Here is a 23484-nt window from a genome sequence, read left to right as displayed (position 1 = left end):
CAACATCGGATCCGGTATAACTTACTCCCCCCCCCCAATACACTATAACGGGATAATGATCCATATTCTGCAAACACAAGCATGTTTTTCATGTGATTTCACATACACTTTATTATTGATTGTGAGTAAGGAAAGTATAAATGTGAATACAAGAATGTTTTGTAATATTAATGTATTACAACACTTATTAGAAGATTCAATTCAAATATAAACCTAACAATACCATGAATATATACTAAAACCATTAAACTAACCCTACAAAGTAGTGAACTTTCATTGAAGCATTTCATCAAACACTTTATATGCATACAAACCAAATCATAAAATTCAACTACAAATGTGTAAAATGTAAGCTTAAATCATGAATTCAAGAGAATGTAACAAACAATCAATATAATTATAACTTCAGATGACAACAATAGTGAACAAAAAATCAATTTGCAAATTGAAAAAAAATTAGAGTTATATTCATACCTTCAATGAGGATGAAAATGAACAAGTAAAGAAGGAGAAGATGGGAATGTAATTGATTAATTTAGTTGAATGAGAGAAATTATGAATTATGAAGTAAATGAGGAGTGTAGAATTTTTTTTTTAAGGGAACCAGCAGCAAAGAAGGAACAATGAAATGAAATGATAAAACAGCAACCTAGTCGCGTTTTGTACAGGTACTAAACCGCCATCTCAAGTGGCGGTTTACTATATATTATTTTTTAAAAAAAAAACTACATTAATGCAAACCGCTTAGTGAGGTAGCGGTTATCTTAAAATTCCTAAGCAAACCGCTAAATGAGGTAACGGTTATATTTAAAAAAAAAAAATTCTCCCACTCATTCTACGTGGACATTACTCAGGGAAAATATTTTTCCCTATCAAGTATATTGAGGAATAATTTTATTTTAAGTAAGTTAAAGATTCGAATAAATATAAAAGTAAGTTAAGGAAATTTTTCATAAAGGAATTATAGCAAAACAAAATGAACGAACTACAAAAAAAGTATGACCATCTCTTAAAAATACTATGAGTTCAAATAAGTAAAAATAAACTCCAGATATTTGAAAGAGCGATAACGCATGGAAAAAGTTTAGTGCATGACATAAAATCAGAAATAGTACATCAATCAAAATTTTTATAAATTCTAAAATGAGACAACCTTGAGATTGCTATTAATCTGACTCAATGTATACTTATACTCTTAAAATAATTGAACTTAAAGTGTTCACTTATATTTATAAGTAATCACTTCTTATAGTCCTAAAGTGATCACTTTTAAGCTTAAAGTAATCACTTATCTTGAAGTGATGATAAGCTTGAAGTGCTTACTTGCAATTTTTAAATAAAGTGATCAATTATAAATTTACAATAATCACTTACAATATTAAAGTGAACATTAGATATATAGCTGAATATATCTCATACAAGACTTGTTGCAAAACTTTTGGCACTGTGTCGAACCTTGCATTCAAAGTAAGATGGGCATAGCTCAATGCCATCAATAAATTCTTCCGAACTGGTCAATTTGATCTCAATGGGGTTTGTCTTGCCATGAGCCATGAGCCATGACAAGAGTTCATTTAAAATTATTTGCTTCTCCAATGTAGAAGGCTGCAAACTCAGAAGTCTTCAAAACATGGAAATTGGAAAGAAATGCACCCTTCTTCACAAGGGGCAGTTGGGCTGGTCGACATGACGCTCAAAGAGTTTGGAAAGATTAACATACGTGATGCGTAAAGAGTTCGGAAAGATCAACATTATGTGCAAGAGACTATGCAACAAGCCGGAAGCCCATTGAAAGCCCGGATTCAATCATTATCACGCGGATTCTAAAATGGCTGAGCGTTAAACATACCGGACTAAATAGAAATTGATCCATTTTTCGCAAGACCTTTTTGAGCCCAATCTCTTTCAAAACATCCGACTCATATCTGGCCCATTGCACACGTCTAAGTACAAGATATAGCACCAAACTGCAATTTCTTCTGGAAAAGTCATTTATAAGCATCTTACCTTTCAAAAAATCACCAGCAATGCCGGGCATTGAGCACATAATCACAATAAGCTCTGAGAAGATTAAAGTAGATAACAAATAATGATTATCGATCATACATGTTCTCACATGGAAAAATTTTATACTGGTGTTTCTGTTTCTACTTTCTCCATAACTCGAGCATAGAGGACATACCTATGATATGACTAAACGGTTCGGGTATCAACCAGCTAGAGTAGTAGAAAATACAGTATAAGAGTGTATTTAAATAACACGAAGCTCAACATAAAATTCGGGCTAATTGGATGAGGATCATTTTCAGGGTGATGATTCATTGAAAAATGAACAGTCATATATCTTAACGGCCTATCTTTAATCCATTGGACGATGAAAAGAAACTTACATTATCATAATTGCGGAAATCCATCCCCGAAGAGAAGAGAAACTTATTATTTACTACTCTCCGATCTTCATGCACAAAACCACAAGTACATAGCAGAAATGCAGGAAGAGTAGGATGAACGAATGAACCAACATAAGTATACATGTACTATATAGACTATTCTAAGCTTATATGACTGTACATAAAAAATAGCTTACAGAGTTACTTTCTAAAACGATCTCTTTTGTTTTTTCGTCCCGAATTCCTCCCATCAAAAGCAGATGACCAAAAAAATAGTGATATCCAGAAAAGAACTGCAAAAAATATCTGCACTTTGTCCCAGAGCCTAGAAAAGGTTGCTGCAAAATCTGGATCATGTATACTTGGTGTCAAAATAGATGCATCATTCAAAATCCATAAGAACGTGCATATTTCGTTCATTAATGCATTTTAGCAAATGGAAACGTTTCTGGAAGGAAGGGAAAGTAATATTTTACCAACACAAATATATTAATTTATATGAGAAAAATTAAGAATTATCATTCTGAATGATTAACCTAGACAGGGAAGATCCAAAATCTTTCAGACAAGCAGGAATATCAAAATAGATTTGATTTACGTCAGCAACAGAATACACAACCTATGTTACTCGGACTCTTCATTTTACTTCATGCACCTGTGTCCGATGCTTGATGCTCGAATATTGGTATGGCACTTAGACACTTCATTTTAGGTGTAAAATTGAATATTTAGACGTATCCGACACTTGGACACGTACAAGTATCCGACATCAGTACCCGATCCAAAAAACATAGCACACAACATTTTTTGTTACACTGAATTGCAGTGAGATAATATACAAAAGCTTCAAAATCAATGAAGCAAACGTTAGAAACTTTCTTTTAGAGTCCGATTTAGATCAAACTTGAGGTGCCGACTATCAGATTTCAAAGATGCCGACAGAGATTTTCAAGAAAGAAGAAAAAAACTTACTTCTTTTCCCTCCTAGGCCCCATACTCGATCAATGGTGGAAATTTTCCCTCCTAGAAATCCCTTACTACCTCCCACATGGCCATAACAGAAACTCCAAAGAGTCAAAAAAATAATGCAAAGCTATGATTCGTAGTCACCATTGAGCTCACCTCCCTCTTTGCTTTGTAATTAATGATCTTACAAATTCAATCCCCAAATTCAGGGCTAACACCCAATATAAACCCTAATCTACATAAAGCCAACGTTACAGGAATGTCAATGCTTTAGACAACAGACACAAAAGTGGGCACAGTTTGATTCAACAGTCATTTTCAATCACAAAACATCCTCAGCAGAAAAGATCCAGTACTTTAGTTGGAAGTGTGATGCCCTGGTGAATCTACAGAGGCATTTAGATTTTCTGAAATATACCAACCTAAGAAAAGGTCTCAAATATTGAAAAGTAAAAGTGTACATCGCATGGAATTAAAACTCTCCCGTTACGTTACGTAACGCCTGTTATATAACCTGTTTAAAAGACATTAAATCCCGTTATATAACGGTGCACGAAATTTCATGGTCAAAACACCGCGTTGACTGTTATATAACGTGTAACGTCCGTTATTTTACCCTTATAACAATATTTCACCATTACAACGTTATTTGCCTTCCTGTTAAAATTTTATTAATACCCATTAACTTTAATTATTATAATTGCTAAAATTATAGTTACTCATAATTTTAGTTGATAAACAAAATAATTAACTAATAACTAATAAGTTAATTAATTATACACTAAAAGAATCTCAAATATTGCAATTATAGCTAGTTGCATATTATTGCATAATAATAGCAGTTCAACAAAAAAAATGCAACTATAAGTTCAAAACCCCTTATGTGATTTTTTTTCCCAAAAATCACACCGCATCAGCCGCGATTCGCATTATTTCTCCTTTATAGCCGTTTTCCTCGACACCTCAACCGTTTCCGCAAACACATCCGCAACCGCAAATTTTTTCCATGGTACATCGGCCTACCTATGACTTTCAAGTTTCACCAACTGGCTACTTGCCTACTTCTATAATCTTCTCTTTTGTGCTGTCTCTATTCATCTCTTAATAAGACATTGTGACGTATTAAGTAGAACAATACATTAACAAGGGTTCCTAATCAAATTATAATAAAAAAGTATCCAAGCACTTTTCCTATCCCAAACCAAGGCTAATGAGGTTCTATTCAAGTAGGATCCACATATGCATAACAAGTGATACTGAATAATTGAATATACCGAGGCCATTTTATTTTTCAGTTTAGCTAATTTTTTGACAGGGCATCTACAATGGAAGCGATTCACCTAATGAGACAAATGATGGAATTCTATAGAGCTAGAATAAAAGACTTGCACATAGTTTTCACTGATGAGACAAATGACGGGACATCTACAAGGTACCAAGATAAGTACTTTTGGAGGGTAATGAGTCAATGACTAAGAGTATTTTCAAGATATACATTAATATAGTGCAAGATATGCAACGTCAAGTGAAGACATATATTTGGCCATGTAGGAGGCAATAGAAGATTTTTTAATCACAAATAAAGCACTTTGCATCATTAGACAGTTAGTTGTTTTTACTTGATATGTCCCTGTAGACTTTCCCTTCAAGACAAAACAAACACTCTAGTATTTGCATAGACTTGCACTTTATGCGCCACTCTTTCACCACTCTTATGAGTGTACGCCAACTTGGCTCAAGGACCAACTAGGACACAAATACTCTTATTACAGAGTTCTCAAAAGCCACAATTGAATTTACATAATGCTTGCGCCACTACTTTTTTATGTGTACACGCTACTATTCACTAGATGCACACCTTATCACACTCTAACTTTGGTTGGCTTTCACTCAAACTTGATGAGAAAAGAACACTCAAATACTTGTGCATTGATCTGTCACTTCCAATAATCTCCCTTTTTTTTTCTAACTTAAATCATAAACTTATGAAAATTGGGGGGATTAACCAAATAAGGTACTATAATAAATTCATTTACGTTCAAATATGAGCTACAATGCTACATAAGATCTTTAAAACAAGTAATAAGTTCACAATTGAAATCATATACCCAATATGATTGTCTATAGTTTGCTATATGTTTTTGCGTAGATAATTCCACTATTTTATTGTATCATGTTTCTAATAATTATTGATTTATTGATTGGCAGTAATTCTATAGATTGATTAGAAAATCTAAGCTCAGTCTTGCCTAAGTTGCGTCATTTGATTAAATTCGTGTTAATATTGAATTGTGTAACATATAAGTAACAAGAAAGATAGCAAGTTGCTTAAACACATGTGCAATGTTCAATGTGCTCTATACAAGTATCCTTTCTTCAATCAAGAATAAGGTTGGAGAACTCTTTATGAGGGAAAAAGAAAATTACTATTTCATGTACATGGTGAAAATCAAACCGTTATTACAACCCTATAGTACTATATAAATATCCTAGAATATAGATTCACTTATTCTCTATTAGTTAAGTGAAGAATGTGTTGGAAATTTAGAGTATTAGATTACAACTTCATAGTGTTTCGACTACTTGTATGACATATAGTAGAAATGTATGATTAATTGCAAATCAAGCAAAAGAGTCATAGTGTTGGTAGCGTTAAAAACCTTGAAATGGATTGGTTGACTTAAACAATTAACAATAAAACTTTGAGCAAGAGCTTAGAATAGGCCGCGAATCGTCCTTGAACCAGCGAGTCATCCGACTTAAATTAACGAGATAAGTGAGGCAGAGTACACAACGAGTCGTCGGCTTGTTTGATAGGTAATTTTATTATGCATCTCTTGAGCATTTATTTCTTGATTAGTCGTGCACGTATAGGGCTTAATGCTCTAAAGTAGGAACGAACAAAATAAGAAAGACCTACTTACAAAAGTTGAATGCTTAGAAATTCTCCCCAACATTTCTGAAACTAAGAGAGATTAGCTACCTCTATTATTTTCCAAGATTGTATTCTTTCAAACAATTGTGTCTCTTTCTCTTTGTATTTGTCATTCAAATGATGTTTGCTTTGTATCTGTTATACAATGGTTCAAGATCATAATTTATAAACCCTAACATTATAGGGACTAACTCTCAAGTTCATGCCAATAAATTTCATCAAAATAATTAATGAATCTCCACTAGTTTGTTAGTTCGTGGTAATCATCAAAATTTGTTGTCAAGTTCTTCATCTTCAATAAAAGGTTTCAAGTACAAGGCTATCATTGGATAGAGTTATGTTTCGTTTTTAGGGTTTTTACATTTGTAACGTCATTTAGACCAAAGAATTAAACAAAATGTCAAACATGACATATAGGCCTAACCCTAGTGCAAAAACAAAGGCTGCATCACCACATCACACCACATCGTAAAGGTTTTAGAGTTAACCACGACCTAAAAATAAGCTTCAACAACCGCAAAATCATGCACATTAACCCTAAAATCCGTTTTGCGCCATAATTTGTTACTCAAATTGATAGATCAAATCATGGCCATAAATATGTAATTATGTATGGATGAAAAAGAACAATGCAACAATTTTTTGGGGGGAGACAGGAATGTTAAAACCACTCCTCGCAGCAAACCAATAAAGCATCAAAAACAATCAAATAAACCAACAAATTGCAATTTACCATGGACAATTATAGAAAATAAAAATAAATAAATAAATAGAAATTATAACTACTTGACTAGTTACATACCGGTGGAAAGTTGAGAGTCCTTTCCTGGAGGAGGAGGTGGGCCAGGGCTTGACCGGAGAATCGAACGGTTGGGTTTTAAAGGGGACGCAGGAAATGAACAATGGAGATGAATTGGGGAAGTAGGGGAGTGAAGGATTGGAGAATGGAAGAATACGAAATGAGAAGGTAGAGATAGAATAGAGCTTCTCAAAAATGGATAAACCCGATTGTATTGTGTAGGATTCCTGCTATGGCATGCGATTGTTGGAGATAGAGAAGCCATGGTTTTCCAAGTTTCGAGAAGAAGAGGAAGAGGAAGATTAGTGGTACATGTTCATTAGTTGTAGAAAAATTGCAAAACGAGTGAAACTTGAGAAGACTTGGACTCACTTATGCCACATTTATAGCGACAAGGCCTAACAACAAAACTCAACTTCACTCCATCCAAAATAATTTATATAGAGGTAAAAAAATGTTTTCTTTTATTAAAGTTATTTTTTCAGTTGTCATTTAAAAGTTCGGGATGAGTATTTTAGATTTTATTGATATTTTACATATCGAAATTGACAATTTTAAATAATTACAGCCTGTTTGGTAAGTAATAATGCGTAATTTTGATTTAAAAATCTCTTGGCTGCCTTGATGGCCATGCTTGACAACCTTCAACCATCTCATTTTCTTCATAAAAATCATTCCAATGCATTACCATTGAGAGAAGTGGTAATGAAAATTTGTAAACAAAAAACGTTATTGTTGTAACAACCCATCTTTCTAATAAGCATAGGTTTGCGGAAAAACCTTTAAGACGGTTGTCACTTACTTTTTAAACGATTAAAATTTAAATATGAACCTTATAAACTTCAAAATAAAATCTTAAGGGTTCTAAAACTTACTACATCTTTAATAGAGCAAAATTCCTTTAAAAGAAAACAAAATCTCATGTTAAATGTAAGAGTCAATATGAGAGGAAAAGTCCTAAAGTCCATTCTTACACTTCCAGCCCACACGGTAGTTATCATGTAGTCATTCACCATCTGTATAAAAATATAAAACCACAAGTAGTAGGGAGTAACTAGATGTCCTTTCCAATCATAAAACACATAACAAGATCATCTCCAATTACAAAGAAGTTTAAACAATTATCAATTAGTTATATGAATATATAAATCCAACTTAAAACCAGTAAACGTGTGAAAAAACAAATTTAAAATAATTACAGCTTTCAAACAGCATAAATTTCATAAATTAATTTAAATAACATAGTAAATCGAATAAGTATAGTTTTACAAATTCCAAAACATAATTAACAAGTAGAGAAGGAACGAACGCCGATGTTAGATGCCCACAAGATGACCTTACATTAACACCTTCTAAGGTTTGTCGGGCGAACCCCAATCTATAAAATAGACTTGTCTAAGAATGGCGAATTCTCCCCTAGCAGTGGATGACTCCTTTGCCTTACACCACTGGGTACCGGGACGACAACAATTAACCCAGACATATTTAAATATCATCAGTAGCATGTTCTAACCATTTAGAGATGCCAAAACAGGCCTTACACTCTTATGGCTCCTTACTCGCACAAAATGTATCAATTAAAACTTTATTTATAAAATCAACATTGAAAATATATATGAGATGCCAAATAGGCCTTTACTCTAAAAATCAACATCAAAATACTTGACTCAAATATAATTTTCAAATAAAATTAATTTTTAAAATATAATATTTTCAACTAATAACTTCTAATTTTATATAGTTTAATGTCTGAGTTTAGGAATAAAGTTAACTTCAAATTAGACCTAGTCAATAAAAGTCAACCCTATTACAACTCTTGGCAAAGAAATACTAATAAAAGTATTATTCTACTCAAAAGTACAACTGTATCAACAATACTTCTAACATCTCAAAAAGCAACAATACAATTGAAAATTTATCAAGTCTCAAAATAAATATAATAATAACATCCAATTTTGATCTAATATAATTTTATCGAGAACTAAAATAAGAACCAAGTTCATCCATATCCTTAGACAAATTGTCAAACTATCCAATTAAAAGTTAATGTTGACATCACTAATTTAGATGTAAAAATAAATAAATAAATATATAAATAAAGTAGGAGCTAATAAGCCTACGGTCTCAATTTCAACAAACTAAAAAGCATATTATTTCCATATTATCAATACTTGTTAGTTAATTTCACTAACCTAATTAGTGATAAGTTGTGTTCCAAACATAAGAATGCCGTGGCATTCTTTATTCTTTTGATTTTCTTGCTAAGCAATTCATCCAACCCCATTATATTAAATAATATGTGATAAGTTTGAAGGTTTTGTTTTTCTTTTTTTATTAATTAAATAATGAAGTTTAATTTTGATATTATTATGCTTAATTAGGAGTAGGAGTATTAAGAGGGAATATGAAGTGAAAAGTATCTATAATATAATTAAACTTATTACCATAATTTTAGTTAAATGTCTATTTATAAGAATTTTCAATTTATGTACTAAGCAGTAAATACTACACTTCTATTCATAAATCAATTTAGTTAATTAGTTATTTATTGTCTACTAACAATAAATTTAGTTAGCCCTAAACTAAATGGGAATATGAGACTATTATAACTTTAAAATATAATGTATTTAGTTAAAAGTAATTTATATTTATTACGGAATATTATATCACAACAAACTAAATTATAAAGCTTACCTAAAATTTTGGGTGTTATAATTGTGATCAAAGTTTCATTTCCATGGAAATGATATGGAAATTTTGATGAAACTTTACACTATAAATTATTCTCATTCCATCTTTTAGTACCACTAACCAAACGGGTCGTTAGAGTCTATATAAACTTTTTAAGTATTAGAGTTGTCATTTTAACTCTCGGTAAAGAAAGGTCAAAGCTTGGAGATTTGGAGTATGGACATTAAACCTTGAAGTACGGATTTTAAATCTTAAAGTGAACATTTTAATGATTTGAATAATAGTTAAACATAAAATTAAGCGGTTGAAGAAAAAAGGTTAAGAATTGAAATAGAAATTTTAAGCTTTGAATCGGATATTTAAAGTCTTTAAATTTGTGTATTGGGCTTGAAGTTGGTGTGTAAAAAAATTATTGGGTTGGGCTGGTCACATGTATGCGGTGGTCTCACAAGAGATTTACAGTGAAATTTAACATGAGTTAGATAATATTTTTATATGCAAATTGATACGAAATTTTAAAATGATCCATCGAAATGTACACCTTTAGTAGTTATCATTTAAAGGTTAATTTGTTTATTTTAATTACTTGACATGCCCAAAAAACAAGTATTATTTGTGTAGTTCACATTAAGATAACGATTTTTTAATGGCACATCAAACAAATAAACAAAAATATAATAGACTGACCAAGTCACATGACATACCTATTTCGCTCTATCTAACCTTTTATAATTTTCTCTAGCTTAACACTATTATTTGTGTTTACTTACTTTTTTTATATAGTGTAATTATTATTAATGTATGAGTGTTGAGCGTCGTTTTTACTAGCTTGGATAATTTTTTTGTTTAGATCAACTTAGCATAGTTAAAATTTATTTAGTTAATTAATTGAGTATAATTCATCACTTTTACTCTTGCGTTTTACTATTTGTTCAATTATAAATTTGAATAAATTGGTTAATCTCTATCCAATTAAATATATTTTTCTTCAAATAAACACTGGTATATTAAGCTCCGAAGTCCGAATTGGTACACCCTACACCATGCACAAATGTGAAACATGTATGTGTCCCTTAACGCATAAAATGTAATGCAAAAATTATGTTTATTTGAGTTAATCATTAGCATATGGGTCTTTTGATGAGCAATAGATTTATAATATTTGATTTATATCAAAATATTTTATCAAATTAAGTGAAAAATCTAATCTTTAATAAAGTTGTAGATGATGTTTGTGATTAAGCGTCAATTAAAAATAACTTTTTGTTGGCACAACAAATATTAGATTACGTGCATTTCCCCCAAATTCCGTTATTTTGGAAATCAGTCAATAGGTTGGAAATTTGAATGATGAAATGTTGTTTTGGTATAATATTGTTCCCCTTATCTCATAGAAGTTGCTACAATCATATCAAATTACGAATTTTTTTTTATGTTTGTCTCATTAACTTATTTTTTCATGAAACCAAGTACTTTCTTCGTTCCATTATACTTGCTACATTTCATTTTTCACGCAATTCAATGCATAACTTTGATCATTTATATCTTAAGTTATGCTTAACTAAAAATTATAAAAATTTAATATTATTAAAGTATTCGGTTAGACAATTTAAATAAAATTTCACTTGACAATATTTTTCTAACACATTTGCAGCAATATATAAAATAAGCTTAAAAGATGGATAATACCGGCAATTCTTATGTATCGACTATTTCATTACGGAGAATAGTATAATATAAAGTATGCATTTTTAGTTTTTTACCCTCTAAAAATACCTACATTTTGGAAACCCTAAATACAAACCGATCTTTTTGGCGGCAGTAGTGTGGCGGGATTTTGGAGCATTTTCTTTGAATAACTTCCCCACTGATCTCTGACTCTAATACAGTCGTCGAATTTCCTCTCCGATTTTTCACTCAAGTCCTTTCTGCTGATTTTTGGTTACTAAAGTTCATCCCTTTCTTCTAAACAACATCTAATATTGAGTTTGTTTTTCTATGATTAGTTTTGAATTCTCGCAATTATTTTGGTCCTCTATTTATTCAGTTCTCAGTGTTGATTTGTCGGTTCAATTTCGCTAATTTCGTCAAATTTATTTTAGGGTTTCGAAAAAATTTCTCGTCACCATTTGCCTTGGGCATTAGTAATCACTGTGTTTTCCCCACAAAATAAACGAAGGATTTATTGGGGAAATTTAGGCAAACTTTTAAAGAAAATCCAATCAAGGGTTTTTTTTTTCTATTGCCACTTAATTAAGTTGAATTTAGGGTTTCGAAAATTTTCTCTACAGTTTTTAAATTCTTCACCAGCTTACGTTTTTATGAAGGAGGGCAAGCTTTTTTGAATATCAGTAAAAATGGTGAAAACAAAGATGGAAAGCATATTCATGAATCCCATTAACGCTCATCGTAAGGGACTCCACAAAAAGAATTGAGAAGGGTAATCTTTTTTTCTCTTTTATATCTATTTTTTGTAATTTGCTGTGTTTCAAATCCTTGTGTTTCATTTGTTCTACACAAATATGGAATTGTGTTAATTAATAATTATTCTTCAATTTTTTAATGGATTGAGTAATTGTATCCTTGCTTTACTTTTTTTGGAACAATTAAATAATGGAGAAGAATCAGCTCCATCACCCTTTGTTCGTAAGGGAAGATAGGAACCTAAGACTAAGCATGTATACGATGGATTGAACCCTTTTGGTATTTAAGTAGTTACCATAGCACATATAATCATGGATAAATTGCCATATCGTGGAGATTTGGCCATGGTTGAATAGCCATTACCTGTTAATTCTCTATTTTTTTTAAAATTCACTTTGCAAACGTTGATATTCATATACAAATTGTCACAGGAAACTGGGCCATTGTTTTCTAAATCTATGCCTGCTGAATTCTGATTTTTTGTATTTTTTCTTTTATTTTTTAGCTACTTTTATTGTTTACAAGTTAGCCTATAACATTCATTTCTTTTATGCAATGGCTGCCGGAAATTACAGACTTATATCAGTAATATTGGGCTCGGTCGCTGGCAATGTTGTGGTAGATTAGAGGTGTTGCAAAAGGAGGTTAGAGGGAAGGGAAGAGAGGAAAGTGAAGCAGGGTTAAAGGGACTATTCAAATAAGGACAACTTCTAGGAACATCTCACCAAAATGTATAATCTTCATAGTTCCCAGAAACCTAATTTCGAAACCCCCACTACGAACCCTCGTCTTCTTCACCTCTCTTCACTCCTCTCTCACTCTCATATTCAGGTTTGTCCTTTTTCACTATTTTTCTTTTATTTTTCTACACAATTTCTCTAATTTTATTTGTAAATGACCGATTATCTTCGTAGTTGCCTTCATTATTCAAGGTTTTGCCTATTTTTATTGAATAAATGTAATGCCAAAGAAATTCAACTTGTCATGGTCGTCTCTATTAAATTTGGTTGCATAATAATGATTTTCATTATCGTCTTTTGCTATTCTGCATGAAAAGTTTTTTATGTGTGATTGTTAAGGATTTGACACGATTTTAGAAGGCAAAATGGTGAGTTCGGGTGACATCAGACTCTGCCTTGTGAATTTTGATCCCCATGTATTGCCTACTTGAGTAACAAGTGATTGTTTTCTGAATTCGGTTAACATTTATGATTGAAACTTATATTTTCAATTGCTATCTGTTATTGAGCACTATCCAGAATTTGGAGGTTTTCGATATCATTGAAACATTCTGATGTGTGTGAACCATCAACTCTTAATGCTCGCATCTCTATTATTTTTGAATGCTTTATGTGTGAAAATTGGACATTGGAATAATGGAAAGGTTGAAATCGTACTTGCCACATGTTATGTCTTTTTGGTTGAAGAGGAGTTAGATAGTCCGCCCGAATGTTTTGTTATATCAGTCCCTTGAGGAAACTCTGTCTAGTGTCTACATGATTTTTATTTTTCTAATGATTTATCTGTAGACATTAGAGTGACTGAAAGGTTTGTATTCTACTTAGCCTCGTGTTGTATTTTTTTGGTAGGAGAGGAATTTGACACTTTGTAGTTCTATCAGAATCTTATGTTAAATGATTCCCTTGAGGAAACTCTCACTATCTACCTGGTTTTAGGAAAACTTCTGTATTTTTTTTTTTGTCGAGTGTAACCTTAAAATGTTTTTCCTACCTGTGATGTCACTGGGATAATGGAAACTAGAAAACCTCTATAATGTGGTCTCAATGTTGTGATGTGGGTGACATTTAATACCACGATACTTCCTTAAAATCTCGAAGAACACTCTGAAAGATATTATGTAGTATTTGATTCTAAAATTCATTTGAAGAAGTCCCGCTATCAATGCTTGCATCAATTGACATATTATTTTCACTTACTGGAAGTCTGCATTGAGTTGATATATGGCATCACAAGTTGATTAATACCTCTACTGCTTTTGTACATTGACTATATTGTGTTTAGGGAAATGTTTGTTTGCAAATAGTGAAATGTTTGGATTTACATTGTATTTGTACCTTTTGATTGTTTGTACATTATACTCCAGGGACCAAAGGGTTTGAAGCTTATCCTAAAACTTCTCTACTCTGTACTGTGTTCATCTTTAAGCTATGAAGTTTGTCAAGGCAGTGGTGGCATCAGTCCTGCTAGAAATGGTTTAAAACTTGAAGTTGAAGAGATGGTCACTCTTTCTGCTGTATTATTTGAAAAGCTTGAAAATAGATTACTATCTTGCTTAGATGAGTCATTAATGGATCAAGATGTTGATCAGACGGTAAACCATGTAGATAGGAAGGATTCAGGGGAAGAAGTGCTCTTGCTTTTAAGATGTTGTATTCTCACTGTGAGATTGCAGTCATATGCACAAGTACAGATAGAGCAATTGCATTCGGTGGTTGATTTGCTCCACCAAGTATCTTTTCAAGGGATATCATCTGCTATAAATGGAGGATATATTAGGTTCAATGATCCAATTTCTCCTTTAAGTACTTGCAGTAGCTATACAAATGCATTCTCTTCAGGAGTTTGTGCCAAATCGTCTGATTTGAGTCTGCGTCTTTTACAACAGATGTTGGAGGTAAATATGTAAACATTCTCCTACTTTATGAATGGTCCTTTAGCTGTGTGGCTTGCTAAATGAAATTTGGGAATTGTGAAAAAAGTATCAACGTCTAATTCAAAAACTCTTGTGGGTTATGATAGCTGATGAGTGATACCTGTCAATGACTGCTTGGGATGTCAAGTTGTTTTATGTTTTCTTTAACATGAGAATCTAATGATTACACCTATTCTAAATCCTTTCTTTTTGCTCTTTTGTTTCTGTCTTTTTTTATCATAAATTAGGCTATATAAATTCAATAATTTAGGATTATGGACTGTTATTTTTGCTGTTTCTTGATCTGATTTTTTTATTAACTGTTTTATTGTTTGAGCTTTGATGTTTAACTGTATGATGGGGATTTAGGAGTGAGAGCCGAGAAGGGGGAATGAGAGAGTTTGTAAGAACATGACCCTGAGAAATTGAGGAGCAAAGATAAGAGGATAACCCATGATAAAGAAAGAAAAAAAAAAGAGAAAAAAGCATGTGATGTCCAAGCAAGAGAAAGAACGGGGAGAAAAACGTCGAGTTGGTGTACTTTTTTGGATTTAAAATATTCTAAATGTTTTTTTATTGTGATTTCTAAGACTTCCGCAAGTTCTCTAAAAGAGAATATAGTTTGTGTGGATGACTATGCTGCCTGCTTAAACAGTCGCACAAATTAAATTTTAGTTGTTAATTATGTGTAGTTTTGATTAACTAATTGGAGCTCTCTTTTCAGGTCTACTTAGACGAGTTGTTTGCAGACAGACCTTTCCTGGAACGTATTGCTATTTATGACTCTGTATATTCCACCAATCAAAATCAATCATCATGTTCTTCTATACAGATTGACAGTTTCCTTGAACTCATTGCTGCTCATTTTCTTTTGTCAAATCACGGAGAAGATGTTCTTCAGAATTTTACTAATAGTCTAATTTGGACGGAAAAGCCTACCTTTTCTTCTCCTGAAGTAAGCTTGCATGTGGCAATTTCACTGATTAATCACCCTGTCGTGATGTCTGCTCCCGTACTTATTCGTACACATCTGATCTCTTTGGCAGCTGAAGTCATCGGCATCAATGTCGATCCAGAGAAGATGGTCCTAAAAGTTAGATTTGTGAATATATATCTATCTACTTTTTATGATTCGGTCATTTTGTACTATGAGCACTTGTCTAAATTGATGACTGGTTCTTGCGACCCAGAAAGAATCGTTCAAAGATCTTTCGAGTCTCATTACCACACTCATTCCTATGATATAGTTAACTTTGTGCTTCTTGATTTGGATAGTGCATGGAAAGCACGAATTGGCTGCTTTTTTGATAAGACAACACCCAACATGGCAAATGATGCAATTTCTTACATAAAGATGAATATCTATATTGTTCACGAGTCTTGCAGAGACGGTGTATTTTCCTTTTTTAGCTCACTGATAGCAAAACTTTTTTCTGTTGCTAACAATAAAGTTCCGATGCGAAGTTTTGAGGAGATGACTGTACAAGATATATGCTATCTTGCTTCAATTTTAAAAGTGATGAGCTGCTCTTTACTGCAAGCTACTTACCGTGATTTGAGTTGTGTGGTAGCATTGTTGAAGAGAAAATGTGCACGTTCAGCTTACAATTCTCTAGCGGGTTTGCTGAGTTGCTTCGGAAAGTATAACCTTCATTTACCAATTGATGTCCAACAGTTCATAGATGATGCCCTGAAACCACATCTTTCAACATGTGAAGAGTTTGAATTAATGTTTATTCATTTTGCTGGGCTTTTATCACTTTGCATAGTCAGTGGGTTGGAAATCCTGGTGAGGGGATGTTTATTTATTATGCTGGCTCTCTTAAGTGCTATGTCTTTGGAGCTGGGGAGTCTTGGGTTTTCGAGACCATCAGATGCCTTAGCAACAGATTCATTCTCAAATGCAGTTTCACCAGACACTTTTTTTAGGTCTGGTGCTTGTAGTATTCCTACTGATTCTTTCGATACTTATTTGAAGGTAAATGTAAATTTCTCTGTTTAAATTTTTTTGAAGTTCCTTTGGAATGTACTAATGTCGTTATTCTTGTTAAACTTGCAGGTTTGTGCACGTCGCACATCCAGCCATAGACTTGCATATAACTTTTTAAGAGAAAGACGGAACTTGTTGAGGTATATGCTCTCAGACTTTGTGCTTAACCCGAGAAGTAAAAAACCTGGTACGGGCCTCTCTTGGGGGGAAGTATCTTTTGATCAAGTTCTTCCAATAAATTAGATTTTTAGTTGACCATACTATTATGATATCCGATGAAAAAGCGTAATTTATTTCCTTGCAAGAGAGGCCAATGTTGCTGGGCAGCTTATTATTAACTAGTTTATGCCTTGTGGAATTGTGGTTTAGTACTTGAATACTTATTAGATTAATGGGTATAATCTAAAAACTTCTGTGACCGAACTAAAATTCTGCTCATGTAGTAAATAGGTATAATATATTTTATTTTAGTTTTAGAAAACATTCATTAACACTATGTATGGATAGTAGATTAGGCGAGAAAAAAAAGGGATGGGAGGGAAAGGAAAGGAAGGGGAGGTGAAGAGAGGGAAAAGATTTCATTATTTGTATAGGAAAGAAGGGGAGGGGTAAGAAAGAAAATCTTTCATTTTCCTTCCAAATCTTTTCTCTTATGGACAGATTTGGATGTTAAGAAAATAAAGGGACGTAATTCCTCCATATCCCTCTCTTTCTTTTTGCTATCCAAACAAGGAGATCTCCATCCCTCCAAATCCTTTCCCTTTTTTTCCCTCTATTTCCTTCCATTCAAATAAGGGCTAAGTGATTTTGATTTGAAGTGTTTTACACTAAGTAGGCAGTAACCTTTTAAAGCTTGAAGAGATGTACGCTGGTAGCATTTTTTGTTTTGTAAATTTTAGCATTATAATTCACCCAATTAATTGCATTTTTAGTTTGAATTAATATTCTTCTGGTCTGTGAATGTAACAAGTAGTAACTGTAGTTCGTTGTCATTTTACCACTGCCCATCATGTCGTCGTCATCTTTCTCTTCAGAAAATGGGGGTAGTTCCTTGTATGATCTGATTTCAGCCAAGCCCTGTGATACTCATGTCAGGAACCAAAACACGTCTACAAGTTCAGAGATGTCAGATGAAGAAACTTGCAACGGGGAGAAGTTCCTCAGGTGTTATAACGCAGATCAAGAGGCAATTGATGATTTGGCTGATTTTATCGAGTGCAAGAAATGGAGAGACTACAGTTCTCGTCACTTATATTTAGGTCGAAGACAGTGGAGTAAGCGTCAAGAATCTGCTCTGCGGCTGCATGGTGCAAAGATGAAGGTTAACAGCTCTAGTAGACGTGGAAACAAAAAGAAGCAAAGGAAAGTCCACAAATAGGGCTGGCCATTTGGACATGTCGAATTATCAACTCACTTGAATCAAGTATATTTACGCAAATTTGGCTCATAGTCGTTGTAAGTTGAGCTTGGTTTGTAGTCGGTGTATGCCAGGGAATGGATGAAAAAGGTGGCAAATGGGTGATATTAGCCAAGCATCTATCCATCCATCCAGATATCAGTATGTAAAATTGTATAGAAGTAGGTACTAAGATTTGCTTATTAGAAAACACATACTTCATCTAATGTTGTAATGGAGCTCTCATAGAAGTAGAAGTATGTTATAGTATCAGTATCCGTATGGCGTATGGTATCCGATTTGATATCTCCTGAAGAAGCTTGGCTGTATTTGTTGCACATACAAATTGTTTCTTTTGGAAAGATCCATGTAAATGCATATATATGGGCCAGATAGAAAACTTATCGTACCAACAACACTATCATGTAAACCTCCAAACAACTAGAATTCTAAATTTTGATTCAACCCCACCAATCAATTGAGATCCGACCATTTTTTTTTTAATTTTTAAAAAAAGTGAATTTTGAGTTATATGTCAATAGTTTTTAGTTGTACATTTGCCTCACTTTTTATTTTAGTCTTCTATAAAATTTCGCCCATTTTAATTTTTGATTATGATTCATACTATTTTACTTCTCATTCACATGTTTAACTTATTTTTTCATTTAATCTCATATTTCTATTATTTTTCTATAAAATGTAACTTTATCCACTTTTTAATTTTTCCCATCTATTTTCAATGGTACAATTTTCATGGGACAGGGTGATTATTATTTGTCAATTTTACTATTTGAGTTTAATATTGTACAATTAAATTTGAAAAGTTATTTTTGGCCTAATATAATACCTTCTATAAATTTTAATAGTTGTTACAGTTCTTGTAGTAACCATTGTTTATCAACTAATTTTATTTGCTATACACTTCTCCATGTATAATATAAGACATAGTCAAGTGGGATCTTACTTTGATTCGTCTTAATGTCCATTTTTAGAATATTAACTTTTTAGAATTTTTTATCATATGAAATTAAAAATATTAAAGATTAAAATAGTGCATTGTATTTGTATAACATGAAAACAAAAGTGTAACAACTATTAAAAGTCGAAAGAAGTATGAATTTTAATAAAAAAGTTTTAATGAAAAAGTTACAAGCTATTTTATATTGATCTAAATAAAATAATAAATCTATAACCCACAAGGTCAAATCTGACCGATTCGAAACCCGAAAGATCTACATACAATAAACAACTTTCCTAGACTTTCCTAACACAAGAAAAGATGTTTAGATCACTAGTTACATTTATTTTTAATAAGTTATTAAACACAATTATATGTAAGTAAAAACTTTACCATCGTTTTACCAGACAATTTTACAAGTACTTTTACATTGGAACCAAATGGAGATAGTAATGTATAACAATACTAATTATTATTATTATTATTATTATTATTATTATTATTATTATTATTATTATTATTCAACAAAATTCACATTTTGTCAAAATATGTACTCAAAAGGCAACAAAAGTAGATCATAATGTAACCAATTAAACTATATAGAAAAGAGCAACTTGAGAACAAAATTCATGACTCCCAATCGACATACAAGAAGTTTTACCCTTAAGTTCAAAGCAACAATTTCCGAAAAACACAAAGAATAAGTCAAAAACCTGAAAATTTGGTGAGTGGTGTATGATCCATTGAGAATCAACAATTGCTTTAAGAAAATTGGTCCTCCATTTCAAACCAATTGTCCCTACAATGGGAAACAAGACATTACAACCTTTAATTAAACTGAAAACTTCAACAAAGTAATATATTGTGATGGAAAATATTATCGGCATCATTTAGCTGATTTTTTTATCAGACTCGTATACAATAAGATCCATTCCTTTGAAATTGCTGCTAAAAGTGATATATTGTGAAGGAAAATATCACTGTCATCATTTAGCTGATTTTTTTTGTTATAGGGCTCGTACACAACCAGACCCACGCCTTTGAGATTACCGCTAAAAGTGATATATTGTGAAGGAAAAAATCACCGTTGTCACTTGCTGATTTTTTTTGTTATCGGCCTTGTAACAACAAGTCTTGCATAAGAGGAGAGTTGGTTACACACAAATCCGATGAGGTTCCATTCTAAAAATCAATTGGTGTTAGGAAGAGTAGCTCATCAAATATATATTAGTCAACTTCCCTTTAATTTTTCGATGTAAGATCACATGTGGGTTATTTTCAAACTAGCAATTTCAAAGGGACAGAGTGGTATATTTCTATATCCACAACATTCATAAACCTATTTAGTCTTTATTCTTCCTTTCTGATCCTCCTCTAATCCCAACCAAATTCTACTAGTATTATTAGTATTTTGTGCACATATGTCATTCTTCTTTGCTAGAAAAGCCAGTCACTATACTCTTTTATATCACCATTCCCCTTTGTCTTCTCAAATGGATCCATCAACAAGATATTATCATAGAATTAGAGCAGCTTTTACTGTTACTCTCATCATTTTCCTCATTATTCTACCTTCTAAATCAGGTAATCATGCAATAATTTACTCACTTTCTTCCTATAAATTTACTAGGTTATAGAAGTATCAAAAAGTTCTTATTTTAGTGTAAATTGATAGTGCTCCTTTTTATTATATTTTTAATAGTAATATTCTCTTACTTCTCACTCCTTAATGTTCTTTCTGATTTTGCAACACTTAAATTCAATGACTTACTTACAAGATGATTAAAAATAAGTGTTGCAAAATCAAAAAGACAAAGAGCATTTTGACAAGTAATACATTTTTGTATAATATTTTTTATTCTATAATGTTTTTGTTCAATGTTAGATGAAAAAGAGATAAAGATGTCAAGCCAAGAGATGAAGAGCAAAAAAATGGTATTGGGTTCAAGGCCACCAAAGTGTGTTAACAAATGTTTGAGTTGCAATCCTTGCATGACAAAACTCATATCTCCTCCTAGAAATCAAATGAAAGAGCAAACCTCTTATGATTATGGGGCCAATAATCATGATAATTATTATCTTCTAGCATGGAAATGCCAATGTGGAAACAAATTTTTTCAACCATGAATTAGGATATGTAAGGTTGCTTGAAAATCGAATCAGTCTTGTCTTAATTGGAGCAAGTACCACTATTTCAGGCAAAGATCATGAGTTTGATTCTCACCTAATTCTTTTCTTTCCTCGGCTTACTCAATAGTTTATAAAAGTTTACTTATGATAAATATTTTGCATTATTTTTTCTATTGTGTTTGCCTTGGCTATAATGGTGAGATTTAGTACTTATTAATTTTAATACTTATTTTATTGTATATTATCTTTGAAAAATTTGTTAGGAATATGTGATCTTGAGTCAATGTTAAATGTTAGTTCTATGAATATAATGTATCCTATTGACCTATATGAACTTGTTATTTACTGATTTGTAGTCCTAATTTCTTATGGTATGTATCTAATATTTTTATCTTATTATTGGAATCCCAAAATTTTAAAATAGAGATGGAGAGAAAAAGAGTCTCATGCCTGAAAGATCTTTTCACGTGATTGGAAACGGAGTTAGTGGTGACTTAAACCCTAATCATTTAACCTTATTAGATAATCATTATTATTTATTTAAAAAAAATTAATTACTAATAATTATCGAATTTTTGATAATAAATAGTTCTATAGCTTGTTCATTTTACATTATGTATGAGAAAAACTCTCATATTGTGCAAAATTAATGAATATTGGAGTATAATTGATACTTCATTTCAAAGCTCCAATTAAAAAGTTAATTAAATAACATGATTGTTCATGCCTAGAATATAGTTCTATTTCATACTTTATAACATATGTATTTTGACACCACAATCTTTTATATAGAAGTGTGAATATATTGTTTTATACTCCATATGAATTAAGCATGATTTTAATTTGAAATATTCTATCTTCTTCCTTCTTTATTTGCTATATTTTTTTATTAGAAAACCTTAGTTAATCACGTTGATTTGTAAATCATCTTAAATGACAAAGGAAAAATTAATAAAATAATCAAAAAAAAAAAGGAAAGCAAAATCATTAAAGTCATAGGGCTATAAATGCTTGTCACCTCGGTGTGATTTATTTATAGATTGATAAATAACAGTTATTTATCTAGTAAACCTATTTTTTTTTATTTTACTAATGAATTTGCTATATGGAAATACCCCATTACTTTTTTTAGTTCTGAACCATCCATTTTTTTCTCTTTGTCAATACAATCCACACATCGAATTGTATTTCTCCCAATTAAGTCATCCGATTAATTTGCATGCTACGTAATAATGTAACAAATTCATGGAGATGAAAAAGATATTTTAACGTTTTTTTTTAAAATATCGTCTTTTCTTATTTATTTATTAATTTTTTTTTTCTAATTTAGAGGTATTCCAGAAAACTATTACAATCAAGAAGAAAATTAATCTTTTGCAGTAAAAATGGAACCCTTATCACAAGGCGACTAATCCATGATTTTTCTCTAGAATATCCTGATTTGATAATATCTCTGATGAATTTCAAGACCACATAAATACAAAAACCTTTTCCATAGTAGCCGAAGCAATAATGCATCCATACATGATATATTCATGTGTCATGTTATGTCCTACTTATCTTACATTATTTGGAATTATATAAAAAATAGGGACAGAGTAAAGATTTTGAATGTACTATTTGTTTTTTCCGACGAATTTTTAAAATTGTGGCCCTAAACATTATAAAGTATTACTTTAAATATAAAAAAGTTAACAAACAAATCAATTAAAAAATATTGCTCAGAATCAAGTTTGTATAGCACTGTTTAATATTTGAGGCCAATTATTTCCAGAGGCCCTAGGCAGTCAGCTACCTCGAATTTTTTCACATAAATGATGCAAAATAATTACTTCCTCCATTCTAATTTCCTTGCAGCATTGAAAATACTTGCACTATTCACTTATCTCTCTTAAATTGTGATTAGTTTGTAATTCATAAGTTAAAATATAGTCAAGTGGTATCTTTTTTATTCGTCATGATGCAAAAATTATTAATATCAAATTTTTATAATTTTTAATTATATATAAGTATTATAGATATTAAAAATTAAATTATTATATTGAATTGCGTGAAAAAGCAAACGTTGCAAGTAAAGAGAAAATAGTATATGATACTAAAACTAAAGTGGATGATTGATATATGCATGCACGAATATATTCCAATAACAAGG

The 23484-nt window shown here is 31.6% G+C and overlaps 3 protein-coding genes across 5 annotated transcripts; 2 read left to right on the top strand and 1 right to left on the bottom strand.

The window, feature by feature from the left end:
• Window positions 1-1074: 1074 nt before the first annotated feature.
• Window positions 1075-7444, bottom strand: LOC130812079 (uncharacterized). The gene is made up of 2 exons (XM_057677950.1): window positions 7094-7444; window positions 1075-2737 (listed from the first exon to the last, which is right to left on the bottom strand). Exons 1-2 carry the CDS (start codon window positions 7353-7355, stop codon window positions 2592-2594), a joined length of 408 nt encoding a protein of 135 aa, XP_057533933.1. The 5' UTR covers window positions 7356-7444; the 3' UTR covers window positions 1075-2591.
• Window positions 7445-11557: 4113 nt separating this feature from the next.
• LOC130812043 (uncharacterized) lies at window positions 11558-18772 on the top strand. 3 transcript variants are annotated; one of them, XM_057677947.1, is made up of 6 exons: window positions 11558-12221; window positions 12781-13036; window positions 14310-14840; window positions 15583-16836; window positions 16918-16988; window positions 17944-18772. In XM_057677947.1, exons 2-6 carry the CDS (start codon window positions 12935-12937, stop codon window positions 18224-18226), a joined length of 2241 nt encoding a protein of 746 aa, XP_057533930.1. In that variant the 5' UTR covers window positions 11558-12221; window positions 12781-12934; the 3' UTR covers window positions 18227-18772. The 3 variants fall into 3 exon arrangements, with proteins under 3 accessions (XP_057533930.1, XP_057533932.1, XP_057533931.1); XM_057677949.1 differs by having other exon boundaries at window positions 17883-18772; XM_057677948.1 differs by having other exon boundaries at window positions 11568-12221; window positions 14372-14840; window positions 17944-18749.
• Window positions 18773-20591: 1819 nt separating this feature from the next.
• On the top strand, window positions 20592-21558 carry LOC130812027 (EPIDERMAL PATTERNING FACTOR-like protein 8). Its single transcript, XM_057677945.1, has 2 exons — window positions 20592-20786; window positions 21088-21558. Exons 1-2 carry the CDS (start codon window positions 20624-20626, stop codon window positions 21327-21329), a joined length of 405 nt encoding a protein of 134 aa, XP_057533928.1. The 5' UTR covers window positions 20592-20623; the 3' UTR covers window positions 21330-21558.
• Window positions 21559-23484: the final 1926 nt, after the last annotated feature.

This window comes from Amaranthus tricolor, chromosome 1 (genome assembly GCF_026212465.1).
Source record: "Amaranthus tricolor cultivar Red isolate AtriRed21 chromosome 1, ASM2621246v1, whole genome shotgun sequence".
Lineage (NCBI taxonomy): Eukaryota > Viridiplantae > Streptophyta > Magnoliopsida > Caryophyllales > Amaranthaceae > Amaranthus > Amaranthus tricolor.
The sequence above is the reverse complement of the archived record's forward strand: the minus strand, read 5'-3'. Positions and strand labels throughout refer to the sequence as shown.